General features: G+C 39.7%; 1 protein-coding gene across 12 annotated transcripts in view; it reads left to right on the top strand.

Annotated features, from left to right (window-relative positions):
- Positions 1-15,545, top strand: part of tenm4 (teneurin transmembrane protein 4) — a 262,005-nt gene that overhangs the window by 240,023 nt on the left and 6,437 nt on the right. For all 12 annotated transcript variants that reach the window (XM_051862025.1, XM_051862022.1, XM_051862031.1 and 9 more), the window contains 3 exons: positions 7,789-8,085; positions 8,940-10,554; positions 12,427-12,569. In XM_051862025.1, the coding sequence (XP_051717985.1) occupies positions 7,789-8,085; positions 8,940-10,554; positions 12,427-12,569 (2,055 nt within the window). The remainder of the gene's footprint in view (positions 1-7,788; positions 8,086-8,939; positions 10,555-12,426; positions 12,570-15,545) is intronic.

Genomic DNA, 15,545 nt, shown 5'->3' with positions numbered 1-15,545 from the left:
CCATTTGTATCAGGTGGAAGAAGAGGAAAATTCTTCACCTGCTGCTTTGGAATGTTTGGCCATGAATCCTGATGCCATCCCAGCAGAGTTCTTGCAGGCGGATTTACTTCCTGGGTTAAGCACTCTCCCCAGAATGTCCCCACAAGAGTGGATTGCAGAACAGTCAAGGGACCCCACAATAAGTAGAGTGATTGAGCTCTTGCATTCCGGTAAACGACTCTCTTATCGTGTCAGACGTCATGAAACCCGAGGAGTTCAGCTGATGCTCAGAGTGATGGATCACTTCATATTCATTGATGGAGTACTACACAGAAAGTGTATGATCAGAGGGAATTTGTCCTATCAACTTGTTCTTCCTCAGAAGTTCAGGGAGATTGCACTTGAAGCCCTGCATGACTCAATAGGTCATATGGGAGGGGAACGGACCTTAGACCTGGTCCGCACACGCTTTTACTGGCCGAGGATGTTCTTAGATGTTGAACGCAAAGTCAATACTTGCGAGAGGTGCATCAGGAGGAAGGCCAAGGCTGAAAGAGCATTCCCCTTAGTTAATATAGAAACCAGCAGGCCACTAGAACTAGTCTGTATGGACTATCTCTCTCTAGAACCTGATGGCCGTGGTACGAAGAACATCCTAGTTATCACGGACCATTTTACTAAATACGCGGTGGCAGTTCCTACGGCTGATCAAAGAGCAAAAACTGTTGCCAAAACTCTGTGGAATCACTTCTTTGTGCATTACGGGATTCCAGAACGTTTGCACAGCGACCAAGGTCGTGACTTTGAGTCTGCTGTGATTAAGGATCTTTGTCTCTTATTAGGGATAAAAAAGACTCGAACAACACCTTACCACCCGCGTGGGAATCCTGTAGAAAGGTTTAATCGCACACTTCTTCAAATGCTTGGTACTCTCGAAGAAGAAGACAAAGTGAGATGGCGTGACCATGTTCAACCGCTGGTACATGCCTATAACTGTACCAAGAATGATACAACTGGTTTCTCACCTTATCAGTTAATGTTTGGGAGGCAGCCAAACCTTCCCATTGACGTGGCTTTTGGTATCACACCAGAAGGAGGGAAGAAAGTCACTCACACAGAGTACGTCAAAAAGCTGCAAGAGAGTTTACAAGAGAGTTACCGGATTGCTGTTGAGCACAGTGAAAAGATGGCTCTTCGTAACAAACAAAGGTACGACCTGAGGGTGAGAGAGTCCACCTTGCATGTTGGGGACCGTGTCCTTGTCAAAAATGTGGGAATAAGAGGCAAACATAAGATTGCTGATCGATGGAGCAAAACAATTTATCAAGTGGTCAAACAGATAAATGAATCTCCTGTTTATGTAGTGAAGCCTCTTACGACGAATGGTCCAGAAAAAACACTTCATCGAGATTTGCTTTTGCCTTGTGGGTTCTTGACTTCCACCAATCCCACGGATGAAAGTGACCAAGAGGAGAGGAAGCAGAAGATGTCTTGTCCTACAGACACATTGTTAGCGAATGAATTCAATTACCCAGATGAAGTCATCCAAGAACCAGTCCAAGACCATGATGCAGAGATGGATTATTATTTCCCTCAAACTACACAAGACACATCATATCCTACCATAACCATCATTCGAGAAGTGCCTTACAATAAAGCCATGATTGAGGATACAATTGGAACTACATTGAATCCTAATGCAAGGCCGTTTGAACCTTCAGGAAGTAAGGAAGATCTGCACTTACCTGGAGAAACCCTGACGGAGGATAACTTACCTGGGAAGTCCCTGGAAAAGATGATGAAACCTGTCAAGGAACTGGATTCTAAATCCACTGATGGAAATGATGATGAGTCCGATCAGGAGTTGATTGTTCATGATGCTGAACCTGTTGAGCAAAAAGAGAATGAAGCAAGAGAAGAAGAAAACAAAAACAGTGAAACTGTGAGTGTGGAGCATGGTCTAGAAAATAAAGAGATACCTGCTCAAGAGATGCCAGAGCTCAGACGTTCTACACGACATAGGGAACAACCTGATAGACTGAACTATAAGTCATTAGGAAATCCTTTGGCATTAGTCATGCATTCCCTATTAGAAGGTCTAAACCAAGCTTTCACACGAGCCCTTGAAACTGATACTTTCCCTCAAGTCAGAGTACTAGCACCTGATACATCTGAACTCTTATAGATGCACTACATGCAGAGACGCATGCAGGTTCAGGAGGGGAGGATGTAACCCCCTAGAGTTTTACGCAGTGTTATACAAGTTCAGTGCAGTACTGTAGTTTTCCTGTAGGGGCCACTGTATGATCTGGTTAATAGAGATGTAAAGATTAGGAGAAGGAGACTGATCGTGGCTGGTACGCACGAGGTGATTTAGCGCTGCATTTGAAATATTATAATTATAACTTCACAAAAGTACTTTTCTGATGTTTAAATGTGTAAACTTTTCATATAAATTGCAGTATGTTCATGGATTTCAAAAGGAAATCGAATTCACATTGATGTTGATTGAGAAGTTATTTCTGCGAACTCTGGTGAGTTTCTGCGTTAACAGAAATGTTAAGTTGATGTGTTTTAAACTGATTTAATGATCAGAAAATCAAGAGTGTATATATGTTAGTGAATGAAAAAAACAGTCAGAGTTAAAAGATGTTTATTGAAAATGGTTTTGTATTTCAATACACTTTTTGCAAACGAAGATCAGGGAAACAGATAGATTTTATTCCTGTTAAATGTATTTTATGATGTTCCCTGTGTATATGGAGGAAAAGATGATTTAGATGTGGAAAGTGAGTATTTTGAGATGCAGATGATCAACCTGCGTGTTAAACAGAGATGTATTCGTGCGTTTATTGTGCTCACGTTTCTTGATGTTAAATTGCTAAGCTAACACATGTGAGTGAAGCCTGTGAGTAATGCTTCGGACGATTTATTTACTCATATGGAGGTTGTGACAAGCTAATGTGAATCTTAAGAGATATTAACTCTGAATTGTGTTGTTTTGTGTAGACTGTTTTTTTTTTTGTTGCCCGATTCCATCCGGTGACCTGATCAACTGTGAGCTTATGTGAGCTATGGCGAGCCAGACCCTGTGATTCTGTGAAGGCCTTACTGTTGACGTTCAACTCGAACCTGTCTTCATCGAGGGATTCTTTCCAATTACAGCTAAGCTGTCATTTTACACACACTACCTGGGTAGTAGGGAAAAGAAGGCCTTATACATACATTCGTTTTATACCACTCACCAACTTGCGAAGAAACCAGGAGGACTTTTGGACATTTTCTTTTCTTTACTTCTTTATTTTCTTCTTTCTCGGACCTTTTATGCACAACCTGGACTAAATATCGAATTTTTCCCATTCCAGCAGTGTTGTGTTGGGACGATACAGCAAAGTATTAACTTGTTTCTTCTATTATTTTTTTTTTTTCTGTTTATATGTGCAATAAATGTGCTGGCTGTTACCTGCTTCATACCATTTGGCCCAAATTTCATTTTTTTATCCTCCCAAGAGTCGAACCTAGCCCTATACCTATTCAGAGTAATATAACATAGTGTTATACTGACAATTGTTGCCGTGTTACATATTCATCAAAGAATCCTTAAAAATGTATAATGGTTTCCACAAAAATATGAAGCAGAACAACTGTTTTCAACATTTATAATAATAAGAAATGTTTCAAATCAGCAAATTAGAAGGATTTCTCAAGGAAGCGTGACGCTGAAAATTCAGCTTTGATCACAGGAATAAATTACATTTTACAATATATTCAAATAGAAAGCAGTTATTTTAATTTGTATACAGTTAAACTATGGAATCTAATTTATATCATGTGCTTCAACTCAAGTACTTGATTGTGTACTACTGAAATCATCGAGCGACCATGAGTGACATTTCAACCGATATTTCGTGGGTGGATGAGTGGGTGAATGTGTCAAATTGTGTCGAAAAGATTGTGTGTGTGTGTGTGTGTGTGTGTGTGTGAGTGAAGGGGTGAGGCTGTTTGGCTGTGGGGATGTTTGTCAAGCTGACATGAAGCCAAGAGAATTAAGGGCAGAACAGAAAGAGATTCAAATGGAAAAAGTCACAAAAATATAAATGGAGTTTTTAGGTAAATTATATTACAATGATTCCAATGATATATCAATGACTTTTTTCCATGTGTGCATTCATATACTTTCCCACAGTTCAATTAATAACGCTTCTATGAGGCATCGTACTGGACAAAAGCTAAGAGAGATCCGATGATATTGTGATGCACAACGTCCATTGAATTGTTAAATTTGTATCGTGAAGCGTTTTGAATCATGATGCACAGTAGTTGGCGATACCCAATCCTAATGGAAATGTGGGTCACTAGCAGCCCCGGAGTATTGCTGTGGTCACATGTCCATCACAGTGACTACTGCACACTATCAGGAACAGCTGCCAGGCCACCAAAATTATCCTTGTCTCCATAGCAACCACATCTCCTGACAACAACAGAGCTTTGGAAATATAGTAGTGTAAATTGTCCCCTCACAGCGAGCTCAAATCCAAAAACCCACTGAAGGCTTGAACGCAAGGCTTCAACTGACAGTTCTCTAAATGTTTGCTTTACATTATTAGAGCAGTGTCCTATACTGCCTCCAAACAAACAAAACGAACACGTGGGCAAGCTTGTTTACTGGAGGAAGCGACAAATCGCACTGAGCAAACAAGATTACAGTTCTTACCGCAGCAGCGGACGGGGAAAAAATTAGAAATGAATGGCAAAGCGGCAAGCAAATATTGGATTTGAGGAACAAAAACTTGAATACATTTTTAATGACAGTGGAGAAGAAAATCAAATGCTGTTTTGACAGATTTGTTTACTTTTTGAATATGGAATGGAAATGTCAATTATTGATGGTGATTTATGAAAACAAACGTTACTTACAAGTTGTTTATTCATTGGCAAAAGTGAATTAGTGGCAGTCCTAAGATATTCTCGTAATTAGGCGGGTTATGAAAAAAAAAATGTTGTTTTTTGTTCCTAGTTTTAATCATTGTTTGTTTGACAAACAGGAGTCGGGTAATCTCAAAGTAGTTGTATTTTGATCAGGAAAGCATGCAAATTTCATTCGGCTGTCAAAGAAACATGGTGAGTGTCTGTCTAACATTCCCCAATCCAGTGTGTGAAATAAACAATAACTTTTAGGGAACTCTTTATTTTTTAATGGAATATTTAGATGTAATTCTCAGAGTGCAGCCAGCAAAACATTAAGAATAATAGAGGTTTATTCACCCAAAAATTATAATTCCATATGACTTGTACTCTATATTCCAAGTTTTCTGAAGCCATACAATAGATTTGTGTATATTCAATGTTCAAAAAATCTTACTTTTAAAATGTTTCATAACTTTAAACTTTCATAATCACTTTACTTTATCAAAAATACAGTAAAACAGAAATATTGTGAAATGTTACAATTTAAAATGACAGTTTTCTGATTTAATACATTTTAAAATGTAATTTATTCATGTCATGCAAAGCTGTATTTTCAGCATCATTACTCCAGTCTTCAGCATTCAACTTGCTGTTTTGATTTCTGTTTATAAGCATCTAAATAATTGCCAAATGGAAATATTTGTAAATGCTGTTGAAATGTTTCTTATGAAACATGAAGCATTAGTATGGTTTAGTGTAAGTACACCCCACTTTTTGTCTTGATGTCCTTTATGAGGAGGAACTTAGACACTCCTTCAAACCCTGCTGTTTTTCCCACCCTGCCCCAATCCGATCCCCTTCCTCCCATCATATCTGCTTTCCCAACGCTGAGCCCGTTTAAAGGAATGTCCAATTTAAGACATTCCCCTTGAGTGGGTTTCCATTCTCCAGAGGCCCAGGATCTCACTGCCAAAAGAGCTTTTTTTCCAGCCCGTTGGGCCTCTGTTCAACCAGAGCCTGGCATGAGCATCCAGCCTTCCCTTTCAATCTCTCTTCATTTTTTTTTTTTTTTCGTCAAGCTTGTCGCTTCAGTCCCCTGTCATTCTACTCTGGACAAATCGGCCCTTGACACAAGTTCTCTCGTCCTTAGAGCCATAAAAGCCTGGCTTTTTGATGCCTTGGAACATCTAGTAAATAATACTTGAGTGAATTATCTAACCAAACAGAATAGCAGAAATAATAACTGTTTTCAAACAGGTTTTCAAACATTCTTCCTGTGTGTGTATGTATGTGTGTGTATATATATCTGTATCTATATATATATATATATATATATATATATATATATTTAACTGATAGACCATGTGATTCATTTTCTAGAGATATACTAGTTGAGATGTGAGTATTTTCAGGAAAAATTCTCGATCTCTGCATCGCCATAAAAAAAGTAAGAGTGAGAAAAATGGGGGCCGTGTTCATATCAGTGGGAGGGTGAAGCTTAAAGGAATGGGGAGGGGAAAATATATGCCCTTTATTCTGTCAACCTCTTTGTTCTGTCACCCCCACCGGGAATTCTCCTATTCATGAGCTGCTTGCTTTTAATGTAAAATAATCCTCTCAATTAGGTATTAGTGACATTAATTGGCCCCAGTGTAATTGTCCCTTCACAGATGAGAGCTCCCAGCATGCCCACGAGGAGAAGAGAGAGAGAGCTTGCTTGTTGCTCTTCCCCCTGTCCACCATACCACTGGACCAAAGCCAACAACAACTCACAAAATCACTTTAAGACTCTGTTAAGCTTTGCCAGCACTGAGCCAAGCCGGCAGCGTACCTGATGAGAAAAACCGAAATCAGTCAAGGAGACATTACATAGAGAAGAGATATGGGGAAATGAGTGTTTGATTATAATGCATTTTAAAGTCTGTTTGGCCCAAACTTCCAGATGGTTATTTAGTCAATACTCATTCAACCCTTTAGCCATAATACCACAAAGTAGTGTGATTGGAGGAAAAAAAAAAACAGCTGGCACAAATACAGACTCTAAATCTGCCTTAAAAGAAACTTTTAAGGCACATTTAGAGTTTGCATTCATTCCAGGCTTCAAATCATGCTGTGTTGCAACTAATAAGTATGTTTATTACAAATTTAAGCCAATTTTATTATGCTTCCACTACTAAATAGAGTAGTACTTTTTTACTTCTGCTTTATAATTTTGCAGATTTTCTCCAGTCCCGAAATGCAAAAAAGTGGCTATGTAAAATTCGCAAAAGTGTAGATTCTTTCTGTTAATAACACAATGACATTCAGTTAGTTCCAGTTGGATGTCCCATATATTATCCACCAATATCTAAATTCATATCTCAGAAATAAAGGTTCCAATTCATTGTACCAAGAGTTGAAGGTATTGAGGTCTTTAAATCCTTGATCTCCCCCCTGCATTGACCTGTGTGTGCCTTTGAGATTACCAGCCATGTAGGACTAGTTCTCAGCTCTGATCTCAGCATGTGCTGGGGTCAGAGGGCTCTGCGCATTTGAACTGAGCCAAAAACTCAGTATGACATGTCATTTAAACAGTGTAGTGGGCTTTGAACTTCATATGCAGCTCAAAAGTGTCAATTGTTTTCCTAATCCTGCAAATACAAAGGAAGTTATCTACCCCTCAGTAATTCCATCCTTAAAGGCATGGCAAATGGTTATACCGAGCGCTTCTCTCATTCGTTTTGTTTTTAACATGAAGCAAACAAAGAAATCAATTAATTAAAAAGCTTGTGTCCTCTAGAGGTATGCGGTTGGAAGTAAAAAATCATTAGAGTACAATGTAAGAGAAGACACTGCATCCTACCAAGTCTACATGTTGATTTCCGAGGCCTAATCTTCCTTTTTTTTTTTTTTTTTGCGTAGGTTCATAACAGAAACTTGTTATCCATGGATTTTGACCGCGTAACCAGGACCGAGAAAGTCTATGATGACCACAGGAAGTTCACCTTAAGGATCCACTATGACCATGCCGGAAGACCTACATTGTGGGCTCCAAGTAGTCGCCTAAACGGTGTCAATGTCACTTACTCACCTGGCGGCCACATCGCCGGCATCCAGAGGGGCACTATGTCGGTCCGAATGGAATATGACCAAAATGGGAGAATCACCTCAAAGATATTTGCAGATGGAAAATCATGGAGCTACACATACCTTGAAAAAGTAAACATCTTTATCTAGAAAATTGTCAGGTTTAAAAATAATCACTAGTTCCCTTTTGTTCTGTAGACTTCTCTTTGATGAACCCTGTTAATTTGTTACATTAATAAGCTTTAACCTTGCATGCTTCAGCAATGATCCCTGTCTAATGTGCAGCTTGTGTTATGCATTGTTACCACACTCAGCTTGACAACTAAATCGTTCCTAAAATATCACTGTGAAAAAAGTAAAATGTCACTGTCTTGATAATTAGAACCAATATCTGAGAAATGCAAGACCTTACAGTGTAATTTGAAAGCGGAAGCTGTTTAGTACATTGAAATGCTGACATCCCAGTATATGGGCTTAAAAGTATTGATTATAAGCCCTAAACTCACTCTATTTAATGTTTCTTGCCATTCTAAAATGACCATGTGCTGGTTAGATCAATAGCCCTTAAAGTAAAAAAAAAAAATAAGAAGAGCTGTTTCCTGTTGAAATATAAACTCTAGTATATCTTCCCACTGACTTCCATATAAGGTGACATTATTAAAAATGGTGTATCAGAAGGGATGGGGGGGTATGATGACTTAATCCTCATTAAATGAGATTTTGCCCTTCTTCATTTTTCAGTCAGTGTTGTAGAGCAGCATATTTGTAATTTTTATGCACCCTGAAGTGATTCTGTGACACCCTACAGTTTGTTATGCAGTTAGTCATGTGGTGCAATGTGACTCCTGGGTACTTAGTGACCTTCAGTTTCATTGGGTGGAGAATTTCACATTTAACTGTTTGAAGTGCTCTCAGAATGTGTTGGGAATTACTATGCTTCATTAAATCAGCTTACCGAACATCGCTTTGTCATTTTCCTTTGGCAGTCCATGGTCCTGCTGCTATACAGCCAGCGGCAATACATCTTCGAGTTTGACAAGAACGACCGCCTCTCTTCAGTAACCATGCCCAATGTGGCCAGACAGACTCTGGAGACCACCCGTTCCATTGGCTATTACAGAAACACATACAGACCACCTGAGGGCAATGCCACAGTTTTGCAAGATTACAGCGAAGACGGACTGCTTCTGCAAACCATCCACCAAGGAACGGGGCGTAGAGTCATCTATAAGTATGGGAAACTCTCCCGTCTGCTAGAAATCCTTTACGATACGACACGGATTGCCTTTTCTTACGATGAATCTGCAGGCATGCTGAAAACCGTGGGGCTTCAAAGCGATGGCTTTGCTTGTACCATACGCTACAGGCAGATCGGACCGCTCATCGACAGACAGATCTTTCGTTTCAGCGAGGAGGGCATGGTGAACGCCCGGTTCGACTACAACTATGACAACAGCTTCCGGGTCACCAGCATGCAAGCAGTCATCAATGAAACGCCCTTGCCCATTGACCTCTATCGCTACGATGATGTCTCAGGCAAAACGGAGCAGTTTGGCAAGTTTGGAGTCATCTACTATGATATTAACCAGATCATTACCACATCTGTCATGACCCACACCAAACACTTTGATGCCTATGGACGAGTTAAAGAGGTGCAGTATGAGATTTTCCGTTCGCTGATGTATTGGATGATGGTACAGTACGACAACATGGGGCGAGTGGTGGCGAAGGAGCTTAAAGTCGGGCCCTATGCAAATACCACCCGTTACGCCTACGAGTACGATGCTGATGGCCAACTCCAGGTGGTGTCCATCAACGACAAGCCTCTCTGGCGTTACAGCTATGATCTGAATGGAAATTTGCACCTCCTTAGTCCCGGTAATAGTGCCAGACTTACACCGCTACGCTACGACATTCGGGACCGCATTACTCGACTTGGTGACGTTCAGTACCGGTTGGACGAGGATGGATTCCTCAGGCAGAGAGGCAATGATTTCTTTGAGTATAACTCTGCTGGGTTGCTTGTTAAAGCCTACAACAAAGTTAACGGATGGACCATCAAGTACCGCTATGATGGCTTGGGCAGGAGAGTGTCCAGTCGAAGTAGCCAAGGCCACCATCTGCAATTCTTCTACGCAGACTTGTCCAGTCCGACCAGAGTTACGCACATGTACAATCACTCAAGTTCAGAGATCACCTCGCTCTACTATGACCTTCAAGGCCACCTATTTGCCATGGAGTTGAGCAGTGGGGATGAGTTCTACGTGGCCTGCGACAACATTGGTACACCATTGGCTGTATTCAGTGGTGCCGGTCTCATGATCAAACAGATCTTGCACACAGCTTTTGGGGAGGTGTATTTGGACTCCAACCCAAGTTTCCAACTAGTAATAGGCTATCAGGGTGGCCTTTATGAGCCCCTTACAAAGCTTGTCCACATGGGCCGCAGAGATTACGATGTCCTTGCAGGCAGATGGACCATTCCTGACATTGATGTTTGGAAGCGACTCAACAGCAACAACATTGTGCCCTTCAACCTCTACATGTTTAAGAACAACAACCCCCTGAGCAACACCCAAGAAACCAAGTGCTATATGACAGGTAAACACATCATTTTTTATAAATGTTTTGTTGAAACACACGTTATTTAATGCATCCGTCCATCCAAATCATTTGTCCTGTTTAGGGTCTCAGGGATGTTGGAGCCTATCCCAGCATCTCGGGCTGAAGGCTGGGAGAATTATTTAATAGCCTGTAAATAACTTCACTGTTACATTTTACCTTCAACAATCTAAAACACCATAAGCGCATGGTGCCAAGAATCCTCCTTGCACTAGAGTGATTATTTTTCAGGCTCTCGTCCCAGCCCCAGCTTGGGGTGTTCTTGCCTCCACAAACACTGCTTGTGAGCAATGACAGCACAACAAAGTCCCCTTTGTTCTTCATTCAGGTTGTTCCTCTGAAATATCCATCAGTCTTTGCTTCCTCAGCCTGTACGGGAGGTAAATAGTGGTGAATGCTCCCCAGTGTTAGACAAAATAACACAAAGGAGTCCAAGGAACTAGAAGCTAGGGGCTGATTCGCTTTTCTCTCCACTTGAAAGCGAAATCGCAGCCTTACTCAAAGAAAACAAAATATTATAGTCACATTTGTAGTCTATAACAGTGAATGCATGCTGGTTTTTGACTAAAAATCAAAGCCTTGGTTCATGCCCTTGCTACCAAAGGAAATGAATACTACACAAATGGTGATATCAGTTGTTTATGTTAGACTAGCCGTGTTGTAGTGTGTATTTCCTTTGCGTATCACGTTGAAAAGATTTGTGGCAAGATGAGCCCTTGTTCTCTGAAAATTCAGATGCAAACAACCCTGCCCCTTACCCAAACCTTGGATTCGACAAAAGTGAACCTCATGAGAGTTTCCCAGAACAATGTTTTCCTTTCATACAGTACATCACCAATGAAAAAAAAAGACTATACCTGTACGTGCTTATGTTGTATATTGTTGTATAAAATGCAATGCTGGTGTGCATCATTTGATTATTGTTGTGAAACTATGGTTGATTAGCTTTTAGCTGTTAGCAAATAGCATGTATATACTGGTAGAAACGACCAGACCAGCATACTCTAAACAAGCTTGTGCTAGTTTTACTGGCCTTTGCAGCAGGATATGCTAATATTATGGTGGACTAGCCGTATTTCAAGCTCAGATAAGCACTTTGCTTCTAGGTTATACCCTATGTCATTAAAGTTAGCTTTGAAGAAGGAAATCTAAAGATTCTGCTGGATATTAGATGTACTTGAGTGGGCCGTCAGCCTTTTATGAATGATGGCATTGACATTTTCATTCCTCTCTGAAGTACAGGAGGTCCTTTCATTGTCCTTAATCACATTCATATTTAAAACAACTCTGTCAAGTGACACAGCCTTAAAAAAGGGAGCAGTAGTCGTGTGCACTTCATCGCTACAGTAATGTTTGTTCTCTCCATGACTAATGTGTTTGATGCAGCAGGGAACAAATGACTAAAAAGGCTATTTGATTTTGGCAAGGTTGATACTCTCTGTATATTGTGATAGCATTTGCTCTCCGTGCCAATGCTTATAAAGATTATAGAAAGGGTGACACATTTGGTCACAGCATGAAATATGTATGATTATCAAGTGCACCAGCAGATCTAAAACATTGAGTTTCTTACATGGTGGAAGAAATTTTATCAGAGAGATTTGCCACTTCCTGTGGAGGATTAATCATATTTAGTCCAGTCTCTAAAACTAGTGTTGCCTGTAATGACTGCGGGAGCTTATTTCAAAAAGGAGCTCACTTGGCATGTGTCCTGATTTGCAATGAATCATGCTTTTGAAATGTAGTTCACCCAAATAGAGTAAATTGTTTTACAGGCATTGTCAGTGAGTGCTGCAGTTTCCTTTTGCTCTGTTGTAAGTGTACTTCATTGCAGTATTTCTCTTCGAACAGATGTCAACAGCTGGCTAGTGACGTTTGGTTTCCAGCTATACAACGTCATCCCTGGCTACCACAAACCTGTCACGGACGCCATGGAGCCTTCTTACGAGCTCATTCACACTCAGATAAAGACTCAAGAGTGGGATAGCACCAAGGTAATTCATCCAATAAATTTCTCTGTTTGTTTGCCCACCTTTTTAAAAACACACCTGGCCTTTGACTTTAACTTCAGACTTTATTTGCAGTAACTTGACCTTTTAGTTTGCCACCTCCCAGAGGAGTCCACAGCAATCAACCCAGATGCTTGCACGAAAGAGTGTGACCTCTGCTCTGGCTCCTCGAGCCGAGGGAAAGGGGTCAAGCTAAAGAGCCCTTGTAATAGGACGGCCATTAGGGAAATTCACTCCAAATTTCCTCCTGCAGCAGCCATTGATTTCATCTCAGTCTTTCACACTCTTTAGCTCTCTAAAAGATGTTGTCTCCCTCTCTTTCCTATCTTTATGCTTCTTTGTCTCGGTGCTCCCTGTTTTTCTCAGTCTCAGACATGCACTGATTATCGAGCATCCTTTAAGCCATCTGAATAATTAAGAAGCTAGTTGGACACGGTGGCGGCTCTTTTGGCTGTTGTTAAGGACACTTTACCTCTTGAGCTCTCCTCTCTTCTTCTGAAAGAGTAACGGGTATATAAGAGTGGGCAGAATTAGTTGGCACATCAAATACTTTTGGGAAGTTGACATATCCTTTGGTGTGACATGCTATACATCTAAAATGTTAAACATCATTTTGCAAATTCTTTTACAGTATATTATATTATAAGATATACAATATATAAATTCATATAAATTCTAACTTAAAATTCTGATGTTTTGTAAAAAATAAAAAAGTCCTTTCGCTTTCATCAGAACTTTTTTTCATACTTTGGTAGATATATATCTATGGAAGCTTGTTTCCGCCATGGAATAAAAAATAAAAATGTAATTGCGACTTTTATCTCACAATTCTGACTTTGTTTCTTGCAATTACGTGATATAAAATTACAATTGCAAGCTATAAAGTCACAATTGCGAGTTTCTCTGAATTGCGAGTTTTAAAATCAGAATTGTGAGGGGGAAAAAGTCACAATTGCGAGAGATTAAACTTGCAATTGCAAGAAAAAGTCAGAAATATATCCCGCAATTCTGAATTTATAACTCGCAATTGCGAGTTTATATCACGCAATTCGTGCAAAAAGTCAGAATTGTGATTTAAAAAGTCACAATTATCTTATTTTTTTAATTCCGTGGCGGAAACAAGCTTCCATATATATCTCTCAATACATCTAAAAACAAAAAAAAGTTCCAAATAAAAATTGAAATAGCATTGCTATTTAATATATATAGAAATATAAATGCATTTTTTGAATATCCAAAAAAAATAAAAAAAAAATAATGAAAATATATTTTGTGGTATATTGCATTTTCAAGTCACTCATACCATGATATAAAGTTTGTCATACAGCCCACCCCATATTTGATGTCTAAAAGCAACTGAAACTACTTGAATTTTTTTTTAAACTGATAGGTATGTATGGTAAGTCCAGTCCCCTTGTTGATAAGGGCTTCCATTCCATGCGTCAAATAGTATAAGCAGCACAACCTCAAGCTATCAAGCTCTATAATAAGCGAGCATTTGAAGCTGAGCGACTTGGGTGTGCCTCAGACCTGAGATATGAGATTTTAAATGTAATGTGATAGAGCTATTTGAAGCCATCAGCCTGGCAGGTGTCATATGACTTTCACACATTCAAGGAGAACTGAAGTATCCAAAAAAAGGACTTTCAAGTTTTAGACACCCCAGATTTTGTTTTTATTTAGTTGAGTTGTGAGGGAAAACAGTCTGTTTTTCAAAAGTTGTGTTGGGTTTTCACAGCCATGCAGACTCAACTCCCAACAGAGCGTCTCTTTTTCTCTTTCTCTAATGAATTCTCCTTTGGGAACCAACCATTATAATTTAATCAAAAGCACACAGTTGTGTGCTCTTGCATACAAAGCTGTTTAAATTGCCAGGACATGCATTTAAAGAGTCTCCACTAATACAGCAGAAAAATATTAGGGTTCAGTTACTTGTGGCCATTGGATCCAACCATCATTTACTAGTGTGACCACTTCCCAAAACCTATGAAGAGTTAAAAGAATTGCACTCGAAGGTTTGTTTCTCTGGCAGTGGTGTGGGCTGACTTCAAATCAACTTGGACACAATGCAAAGATGCAACGATGGACTCTGTTGGGCAGCAATCTCAACCCTCCAGGGAGACTCCCCCTCTATCATGATCCTCGTAGGGTTCCTCTCCTGTGGGAACCTTAGAAGTGCATCCAATAGCTCTTTCAAGGCAGCTCTCAAAAGAAGAGCCTAATTCAATTCCAAACCCTTGCTTGAATTTTCCATTTCAAATGTCCTTTTTTATATATATGTTCTTTACTAGACAGTAAAAACTTTTGAATGTTTACTCTGAGACTGAAACTTTACTGTGGAAGTGAGACCAAAAAAGAACAGTTTGTGTCCCACAGCCCTTTGCATAGTCATGCCTACTGAGTTACCCATAAATCAGCTCTCTCTGGCTCAACCCCACAAGCAGACATTTCCCCATTTTATTGGGGTGCAGTAAACAATTCTAATTGCCAACCAATTTGCTTTTTGGCGGTGTAATTGTGGGGTCATTTATGGGCTTTTAAAGCGGCTGCATTTAAAAAAAAAAAAAAAAACTGCTAATGGCCTTGCAGCTGTACAGCTGATTTTTTTGAGAGTCCAATGTGGGTTGTTTATACCATAATGCCCATGTTATATTTACAAGACCTGCAGTGCAGAGTATCTAAAGGCATAGAGGAAATGACCCTTCATTACTAATAGCCTTTTCTCCTCCAATTTTTTATGACTGAAATTTGCTGAAATGAACTATTAAGAAACCTTACAACCTACACAATAACAGCTGAAGGAGGGATGATCAGGTGAATCTCACAAAGAACATGATTCATGTTTCACCCTAAAATGACAGAAAAATGAACCGTTTTGAGACCATTGAAGTTTTTTTTGTGTGACATTATTTTCACTACAATTAAGCACATTAATTCTCTGCAAGTTCAGAGTGATTAAAT

This window comes from Ctenopharyngodon idella, chromosome 15 (assembly GCF_019924925.1).
Source record: "Ctenopharyngodon idella isolate HZGC_01 chromosome 15, HZGC01, whole genome shotgun sequence".
Classification (NCBI taxonomy): Eukaryota; Metazoa; Chordata; class Actinopteri; order Cypriniformes; family Xenocyprididae; genus Ctenopharyngodon; species Ctenopharyngodon idella.
This window is presented reverse-complemented; position numbering and strand designations above follow the sequence as displayed.